Source organism: Fukomys damarensis, unplaced genomic scaffold (genome assembly GCF_012274545.1).
Source record: "Fukomys damarensis isolate Sample0158 unplaced genomic scaffold, DMR_v1.0_HiC HiC_scaffold_16, whole genome shotgun sequence".
Classification (NCBI taxonomy): domain Eukaryota; kingdom Metazoa; phylum Chordata; class Mammalia; order Rodentia; family Bathyergidae; genus Fukomys; species Fukomys damarensis.
This window is the reverse complement of record NW_022900928.1, coordinates 118,513,103-118,523,234: the sequence shown is the minus strand read 5'-3', so window position 1 is coordinate 118,523,234 and position 10,132 is coordinate 118,513,103. Positions and strand designations below refer to the sequence as shown.

General features: G+C 41.6%; 1 protein-coding gene across 3 annotated transcripts in view; it reads right to left on the bottom strand.

Annotated features, from left to right (window-relative positions):
• Window positions 1-6,963: 6,963 nt before the first annotated feature.
• Window positions 6,964-10,132, bottom strand: part of Stk36 (serine/threonine kinase 36) — a 25,291-nt gene continuing 22,122 nt past the window's right edge. For all 3 annotated transcript variants that reach the window (XM_010611880.2, XM_033764645.1, XM_010611881.2), the window contains 2 exons: window positions 8,980-9,726; window positions 6,964-7,875 (listed from right to left, as the gene is read on the bottom strand). In XM_010611880.2, coding sequence (XP_010610182.1) covers window positions 7,732-7,875; window positions 8,980-9,726 — 891 coding nt within the window. In that variant the 3' untranslated portion in view covers window positions 6,964-7,731. The remainder of the gene's footprint in view (window positions 7,876-8,979; window positions 9,727-10,132) is intronic.

Below are 10,132 nucleotides of genomic sequence, written 5' to 3'. Positions count from 1 at the left end.
ACTTACTGCTTTTACTTCTTTGAGAAATGTCTGTTCATTTCGGATGCCCATTTTTGAATTGGGTCTTTATATTTGGAGGGGCTGATTGTTTTGAGTTCTTTATATATTCTTGATAATAGTCCTTTGTCTGAGGAACAGCTGGTAAAAATTTTTTCCCACATTGTAGATTGTCTTTTAGTTCTGCTGATGGTTTCTTTTGAAGTACAGAAGCTTTTTAGTAAGATGAGATCCCAGTTGTTGATTCTATCTGCTAGTTCCTGTGCTACTGAGGATTTGTTCATAAAGTCTTTTCCTATACCAATGTCTTCCAGAGTTCTGCCTAACTTACCTTCCAGCAAGTTTAATGTTTCTGTTTTAATATTTAGATCTTTAATCCATTTGGATTTTAATTTAGTGCATGGTGAAAGATAAGAGTCCAGTTTTAATCTGTGGCAGGTTGACATCCAGTTTTTCCAACACCATTTATTAAAGAGGCTATCTTTCCTCCACTGAGGATGGTCAGCTCCTTTGTCAAAGATGAGATAGCTGAGTACATCTGGAGTTGTTTTTGTGTCTTCCAGTCTGTTCCACTGATCCTCAGGCCTATTTCTTTGCCAGTACCATGCTGTAGCCATCCCTCTGCTGGGTATCTTTCCAAAAGAACTAAAAGAATCATATCACAGAGAAGTATGTGCACCCATGTTTATAGCGGCACAGTTTGTAATAGCTAAATCTTGTAAACAGCCCATTTGCCCATCCGTTGGAAACTGGATAAAGAAGATGTGGTTTTTCTATAAAATGGAATATTACTCAGCCATAAAGAATGAGAAATATTCATTAATTAGAAAATGGATACATATTGAAGATATACTCCTAAGTGAAATAAATAAGTCACACATGTGTAAATACTGAATAGTTTCTCTGGTGTGAATAATCTGCAATAATACATAAGATCCTAATAAGATTACTGACATTTCAAAAAGGGAAGAAAGGAGCTAAAGGTGTAGGGAAGGTGGGATGAGTAGGGGAAGGGTAATAAGGGAAAAGAAAAAAATGTGAGATAATGAAAAGATGGAAATAAAGTATTTGTAGATGGGGAGGGGAGGAGGGGGTGAAGGGAGGGCAGGGGTAAGGGGAAAAAATGCGAATCAAGACTTGTCATGTAGAGGTACAAGATCCCAACAATGAATGTAACTGTACTGTATCCCTAAAATATACCAATAAACTCAATTAAAGCTGAAAAAAAATACATAAACAATTTATGGGATTACCATGAAAATTCTAACAACTAATCATATATGGGCATAGTACAAAGCATATAATAAACACTTAATGAAAACTGCTTGAATACTAAAAAAAAAAAAATTCCACAGAAAGCCTTTTAGTTTGAGCCCACTAGAAGAGAAATCGCCTAGTCCACTCTGGTTCCTTCTAATACACCTTCCCCTAAATCCCTCACAGCAAAACAAAACAACAACCAGCTGCTTAATGGCTTCAAGTGTAAATTTTAGCAACAGAAACCTGCTAAGCCCATCTTAACCAAGTGGTCAGAAGTAATTTCATCAAAATGGCGGGGAGGAAAAGCAATATAATAGTTATACTTAGATGACACATTTAATCACTTTCCTCCTTGCTAGGACAAATACCAGACAGCCACAACTAAAAGGAAAGCTGTATTTTGGCTCAAGTTTCAGTCTATAGTCTGCTGGTTCCAAGGCAAGGGGCATAGTGGAGTAATAGCTGCTCACCACATGGCAGCCGGTAGGAAGGAGCTGGGGAAGAAGATAAAACCTTTAAGGCCAGGCGTTCAGTGACCATCTCCTCCCATCAGACCCTGCCTTGGAATAGTAAGCAAATTACCCCACCCAAAAATTAACCACCCACACCCAGGATGGGCCTTCTCATTATCCACACCTAGAACCAAGCTAAAACAATCAATTGTCTGATGTATTACTACACACCCTCAATCTCAGTATCACTGAGGCATGATCCAGACTCTCAAAAGCCCCACCTATGAGTGCATGAGGCTTTGGAGGGGGGAACATCTAGATATAAGCCAAATTAGCCATAAAAGACAAAGAAAAGCTAAGGAAAGGTTTTAGACTAGAGACTAGAGATATGAAAAGAGACATGACAACCAACAGCACTGCATGTTCTTGGGATGGATTCTGGAGCAGAAGAAAGAAAAATTTGTGTAATGAACATTATTTAAGGGCTGGGGTGTGGCTCAGTGGTAGAATGCTTGCCTAGCATTCCCAAGGCCCTGGGCTTAATCATCAACACTTTAAAAAAAATCATTTAAAACAATTGGCAATATTTGAATATGGGTAGAAGTAAATAATATTGTTAATGTTACATTTCCTAATATTTGTTTGTTTGTTTGTTTGAGACAGGGTATCACTATGTAGTGAGACTGACCTGGAAATCACTGTGTAGCCCCGGCTGGTCTCGAACTCACAGTGATCCTCCTGCCTCAGCCTCCGGAGTGCTGGGATTACAGGCGTACGCCACCACGGCTGGCTTACATTTCCTAATATTATTACACTATTTATATAAAGGAATCTCCTTTGATCTTAGACACTCATGATGATATATTTAAAGATAAAAAGTCATGATATTTAAAACTCTCAAAATATGTAGTTGGAAAAATATGATAAAACTAAATGTGGTTTATAAGTCAACTTTCCCTTTGCTAGGATAAAATACTCAACACCTGAAACTTAAAGGAGAGGTGTATTTTGGCTTACAATTTTGAAAGTTTCATTCCATGATCAGTTGGCTCCAAGACAGGGACATCATGGCAGAAGGGCATAGTGGCTCAAAGGTGCTCACTTCATGGCAATCCAGAAGCAAAGCACGGGGAAACAGCACCAGAGAGAAGGGGGTCAGAGACCAGACATAGTTCCCAAGCTCATACACCCATGACCACCTAGACACACCCAAAAGTGTGTTTTATTAATGTCAAACGAATCAATTGGACAATCAGGATGGGTCATGTGTGGCAAAAAGTTAATTTAACCATTAGTGAATTTGGGGAAAGGGCACCTGGGAGTCCCTCATGGTAGTCTTACCACTTCAAATTATTTCAAGTAGCATTTTTTAAACCACAGCAATAGCGGGGTGCGTGTGTGTGTGTGTGTGTGTGTGTGTGTGTGTGTGTGTGTGTGTGATTAGGGATTGAACACAGGACTTCACACTCAGCTACATTCACAACCCTTTTTTAATTTTTTTGAGACAGGATCTCACTAAGTCACTAAATTGCCCAGACTGGGCTTGAACTTACAATCCTGGTTCAGCCTCCCAGCATGCAGGAATTACAGGCATGTGCCACCACATCTGGCTCAGCAATGACACATTTTTAAAACGGAATATATAAGGCAAACCAGTGTCGCAAAATGTTGATGACAAGTGAGATCAGAGATTAGGAGTGTATTGTGCCACTCTACAGTTTTATATGTGTGCACATTTTAAACTTTCTTCCATCCTTGAAAAGGACATGCATTCATGCACGTAAAAGCAAACGCAGGTGCAAATCCTCAAACCTTCCAGACATTCTCTACATGACAGGCACTACTCAGACCATGCCCTCTGGATCCTCTTAGCACTTTGTCAACACATTGTGGAATAAATGCTAGATGTAAAATTGATAGAGTCCTAATCCTTTGGATTGCATGCTCCCAGAGATGTTGAACATGTCTTATGATGCTTCCTCATACTACTACTTTATGCTGTAGCCTAAAAAGTTTGGGCTTAAATTTCCCTACATTGAATTGTTTTTATGTCAGATAGCCACTCTATTTCAATCTAGTATGTAATGAATTATTTGAAAAGAATGAATAATTGCTTCATAAAATGATTCCCCCTATTTTATCTTTTAGGAGAAAATTACAAATTTCAAAATATTATGTTTGCCTAAGGAGATCTTAGTGAAGTCAAAAAACTATGCTTTATTGCTTGGGTTCTTATCAGGGAATAGACATTGGTTTTAAGCAAGGAATATTTTTTAAAGTGTTTAATGTTATTGTCTATCTAGATTCAGTGATCAATATTTAAGATTCAACAACCAATATATCTCCATATTTAAAGAAAATATGAAGGATATTGCCACAGAATGTAACAGTCCAATATATAATCAGTAAAGTCCAATGTGAGAAATTCTACTGGTTAAACAATCTAATTCAATAAAATGGTACCAAAACATGTTGAAAGAAGTGTTTTATAGTCTCATGAGCAAGTCAGCCAAATGCAATGAGTGAATCTTATTTAGATCTGCATTTGAAGAAATGATAAATCAGAGAGTACTGAAGACCAATGAGATATTTAATGCTAGGCAATTACAGCTACTTTTTGTCAAGTGTGGTACAGCCCTGTGGTTTTGTCAAAAATGAAAACAAAAGTCCTGATCTGCCAAAGACCTAAGTATTTATGGGCAATACTATGTTGCTCATGATTTTCTAAAAATTCCCAAGTAACAAAGAATAAATATAGTATCTGCTCAAGTGGTTATGAAGTTTATTGTTCTAACCTCTCTACTTTTGTTTGAAGATTTCCAACTAAAAGACCTGACATTTTTGTAACTGAACTTGACTTGTTCTACCCATTACAACTGTGCTGGGGGCCTTCTCCATTTCAATTAAAGGCAATTTCATCCCTCCAGTCGCTCAGGCCAAAAACCTTAGAGTCATCCTTGTCTCTTTTCCTTTGGTCACATGTCTTTGTCAAATCAGCCAAGAAATCCAATTTGCTCCATATTCAAAATATATTCAATAGCCATGCATGGTGGCATATGCCTGTAATCCCAGCACTTTGGAAGGTTGAGGCAGGAGGATCCCAAGTTCAAGCCTGCCGAGGGCAATTTAGAGACACTTAGCAAGACACTGTCTCAAAATCATTAAAAAAAAAAAAAAAAGCAATGGAGTTGTAGCTCAGTGCAAAGGCCATGGGTTCAATCCCCGGTACTGAAAAAATAAAAAATAAAAATCCAGCACCTACTTATCACTCTATTGATGCTACCCTAGCCCAAGACACTGTTCTCTCTCATCTGGATTATTACAATCCCCTCTTCACTGCTTACCTAGAGCCCCACCTTTCTGATGATCCATTCGCAACATCTAAGTGAAGACTAAGCCTTGTGAAGTATAAGGGAGAGTATTTCATTCCTTTGCAATGGATACCATTACACTCCAAGGAAAACCAAGTCTTCACCAAGGTCTACAAAGACTACAAGTATGGTCCCACCATTACCTTCCTGTCCTTATTTCCCACTCTTCTCTCCCTTTGCTATATCCAGACCAGCTCCCTCATAGCTCCCCAAGTATGGCAGTCAGGCTCCCATCTCAGGGCTTTTGAAGTGATCACCCTCTCTGCCTAGATATTTCTGTCAGATAACTGCACTGCTAGCTTCTTACCTTCAAGAGTTTGCTCAGATTCACCTTCTATTGAGACCTACCCCGACCACCCAACTCAGCACTCAACTCCCTTTCCCTGCTTTTATCTTCCTCCAAAGCTTTTACTACTGTTCCATATAGTACATCTAAATGACTTATTAAGACAGAATCTGACGATATTGTCCAGGCTGGTCTCAAACTCCTGGGGTACAGAAGTGCCCCCCAAGTACTCAGATTATGGGCATGCACCACCATGCCCTTAATTCACTTATTTTAGAAAGTTCCCTATCTCCTCCACCAAAATGGAAACTGAAGGATAGACAGGTAGCGTTTATCTCCAGTAACTCAAACAGAATCTGGCATATAGAAAGGACTCAACTGGGGTAACCCACTTTCTGGTCCCCCTTCTGTCTCTCTTGGAAGCTTCCTTTCCCTCAATAAAAATTTCCTCTAAAAAAAAAAACAGAAAGTAAAAAGAAAGGACTCAATAAATACATGTTGAATTGAACAGAAATAATCTGGATAGGAAATTAAGGAAGATCTTAGGAAAATGTACTTTTTGTTAAAGTGTAAACACAGTAGGTAATGAAAATTAGGATGTTACGGCTTATATCTAGATGTCTCAGGCCAGGGATTTAGCTTAGTGGTTCTGCCGCCTGCCTCCCAGCACAAGGATCTGAGTTTGATCCCTGGTACAAAAAAAAAAAAAAAAGATGTCTCCTCCAAAGCCTCATGCATTCATAGGTAGGGTTTTCAAAACTGGCTGGATCTAGGGTGTGATACTGTAATTAAGGCTACTTAACTAGTCCACTGATTGTAATTAGCATAGTTCTAGGTGGCACCACCCAAAAGTCTGGTAGCCTGCATGAGATAAAAGGGAAAGAAAGGCTACTGGTTGTTGCTTGCTGACTTTTGCCTGCCATGCCATGAACCATTTCTCCTCTGCGGTGCTCCTCTGCTATGTTGCCCTGCCTTGGAGTCAGCCTAGACTATGGACTGAAACCTTTAAAAATTGTGAACTGAAATAAACCTTTCCTTTTTTATCTTTCATTGTCTGGTATTTTGTCTCAGCAATAAGAAAAGTAGCTAAGACAAAGGGCTACATAAAATTCCTTATAAAACTAAGAGCACTTTACTTATCTTCCCTCCGCTCCTTGGAGACAGAGTCTTGCTATGCAGTTCAGGCTGGCTTCAAACTCACAATGATCATCCTATCTCAGCTTCCTGAGTGCTGGGATTAAAGACATGCACCACCTCATCTGGCCTCATTTCTTAAAAAAAAAAAAAAAAAAAATCAAAGTTTAAGGAAGGTATGGATAGAGAAATCAGGGCCCTGGAAGCTTATCCTAAGCTATCCAACGAGTCAAGGTTTAAGTTTCCCAGCATGTGTCCAGTTAGATTACAATTCTAACATGTCTGCTAAAGTACCTCTTTCGAGTAAGATACACAATCTCCATAAACAGCTGCCCCTCTAAAGGAGCCAGGATTCCCTATACAGTACAATGAAACTCCACTAAATATTTTTTTTTCTACTAAATATTAAAACTAGTCTGAGACCTCAAAGAAACTCAATTTACCTCGCTTCAAACCTACACTTTGCTATTTCAGTTCTACTGGCTGTGGCTTGGGAGTAGGTGACCGCATTGGCTCATGTGGGATGGAGGAAGCTGTAAGGCAAGGCAAGACACAAGTGAGGCCCAAAGCAGGATTCCGTGTGAATAGGACTCTAGGGCTTCCAGCACCACGTAGAAGCTAAATGAGGAGCTGACCCTCCCAACTTCTTACCCTGGGAGCTCCAAGCAGGGAGAGGCACAATTTTTTTTTTAATTAAAAACATTTACAAACAGAATTACAAACAAACAAACAAAAAAGATATACTCCCTACCCACAGAAGAAAGGTAGGCTAAGGGAATCCCTCAACAACAGGGACAGATGAAATTTATCCCCATAGCCTTCAGCTGAGACAGAGGCCAATGTAACTGAAGCAAAAATCACTGGAGGGTTATCGCAGCTCCAGAAAGGGAGAGATCTGTGAAGTGGCAATGTTTCCCTAAGGTCCAGGAGGCACATTCCTGGGGTTAAAGGCACATTATTGAAGAAAAGACCCCTGTATGTAGAGAAGGAAGGAATCTTCTCTGGCACCGACAGTAACAAAATTTACTGGTTGAAACGATCCTGAATCTTGGAAAAAGAGGAAGCTTTATGTATAAATCTCTTCTAGTTCCTCATTTTCAGGAGAGTTGGCAGCTTGTCATTCTTTTTCAGTCTCTCTAGCCCTCAGATGAGTTGGTGACTTGTATAGGAGCACAAGGAAGACTTGGCAACAGCAGGGCAAGGCTGGAGGCTGGACCCCAGGAACCTGGGATCATGTGCTGTGGGCTGGCTTCAGTAGGCGGATGAGTTTCCTGCAATGTCTGACAGATGCAGGCCTGGAACTGCTTTCTGGCTGTAACTGATTTCCCAGAGCAAGCAAGGCTAATTTCTCACTGGCACCCAGGGACACCAGCACCTGTGGAACACAGCAGACGACCAAACAGGTCATGAGGCTCAGAAATGGTGCTGTAAAAGGTATTCTTTAGACCACTAATGCCCATTTTAGAAAATGAAGAAAAAGAGATGGGTTTGGGGGACTCAGAATAGACTGAAAGGAATCTGGGTATGACCGCACATGTCTGTAATCCCAGCCTTCAGGACAGACTGAGGCAGGAGGATCATTACAGTTTCAAAGCCAGCCTGGGCTACATAGAGAGATCCTGTCTCAGAAAAATAAAATAGGCTGAATGGGAGAAGATCAATCAACCTTGGAGACAGGAATCATGAGGACCAGAAGTTTACTTCCAGTATCTTGGCTGCAGAGCATAAAACCAAGGCATCAAGGGACCCACCCATCCACTTGTCCCCAGGAGCCAAAAAGTTTGAATTTCTAGCCTTGGGCCTAGTGGGTCCCAACCTGATCTTTCATTCTCAACCAAGAATCTTTTATTATTTCTCCATGTGGATTGCCAGAAATGCCTACAATATCACTACCATCCTGCCAAATTTCTTTTCTTTAGGAACAACCCAGAATCACCATATTGAATCATTATAATGTGTTATCTTAGGCAGATAATGTGATTTCCACTGGGCTCCTCATGCGTTGAAAATTGAACAGAAATGGCACAGTAAGGCCAAAGTTCAGAGTATGGGCTCTGGTCCCAGATTCCTGAGATTTTTGTATATTTGTAACATGGACAAGTTACTAAATTCTTCATACCTCAGTTCCCTCACCTGCAAAATGAGGGTAATAAGAGCTTAAATTAGATAATAAAGGTAAAATGTTTAGCACAACTAAAGAAATAGTTGGCACCTTCATGGCCTTAACATCTTCTGGTCTTCCCTCATCTCCCTCCTGTTCAGCCTCTGGAAGTCAGAAGCTGTGGTCTTTGAGATCTCAGGCATGTTCTAGATCCTCTCCCTTCTCTAGGCGGGGAGATGGTAAATGGAAAACTCTTTGTGCCTGAGCTCCCTACACCCAGAGAGGAGGAAAGCTTGGATTTCTTACAGATTATCTCAGAGAAAAGTTGTACAGTACAGGGCTCTGATCACCATAGTTCACATGTCCCTTGGGCCATACCTGATGGATGCAGGGCTCCTGCTGGAGGGTTCTGAGGGCAATGAGGGCAGCTTCCTTCACATTTGGCTGAGAGTCTCCACATGCCATCTCTAGGAGCCGCTGGGGTACTTGGCACTGGAGTAGCTCTTCCCCCAACCCCTCAGGGCCCAAGTTGCCCAGAGCTGATGCAGCATTGCACCGAATACCAGCCTGAGCATCTCCAAGTAGCTGGGTCATACTGGGCACTGCTGCTGCCAGGGCAGGTCCCAGGGGACCAGCCTGGTAAGCTGCATTGCCCACAGCAAAGCTGGCACTGCGCCGCACAGTGGGGTCCTTGTCTCCTAGGCCCAGCAGCAGAAGGTTCAGCAGTCCAGCCTGGCTCTGTAGTGCCCCACGGAGGGCCATGCTGTGTTGGAGCAAGTGTCCCAGGAGCCCATAAGTACGGGTCCGCACAGAGTTCTCTGAGTGGCCCAGGAGGATGCGCAGGGGTCGATAGGATTCATCAGAGCCAGCCAGGAGTTCTTGAATGAAGAACAAATGGCTGGGAGACAGTACTCGGACTGTGTGAGCCAGGAGGGAGAGGAGGTCAGAGGTCAGCAGTGGCTGGTCACTCAGGAGGGCAACAGAGAGGAACGAGATGATAGTTCTAGGGGAGGCAGCCACTGTATTCACAAACTGGTTGAGAGAGGTGGGATCCATGAGGGCCAGGTGTGTGAGGAGGCTGATGGGCAGCTGGACTTGTGACAATGGAAGATGGTGGCAGCAGACCTGGGAGAACGGAGTATGGGGATGTAGTAAAATAAGTTTAGAGAAAGGGAGAGTTCACCACTTCTAGGAAGGAGGAGCCTAAAAGCTGGAGAAAAGCCAAGCTAAGGAGAGCTAGAAGTCCAAGTCCGGCCCCAAAGCACACTATATGAAATGCATGTAAAATCAAGAGAGCCCCTTCTTTTCAAGTTCACTCTTTAGTCTGCAAAGGCTCATCTCTGCCTTGAAAAACCTATGGCTTAATACCAAGAACTACTAAGGAAGTAACTGAGCTGAGCTTCTAGTGTTGGGACTTAGATATTCTCCCCTCTAAGCTCCAAAAGAATCAAGTAAAGGGCTGGGGATTTAGCTCAGTGGAATCTGGTACCAAAAAAAAAAAAAAAAAAAAAAAAAAAAAAAAAAAAAAAAA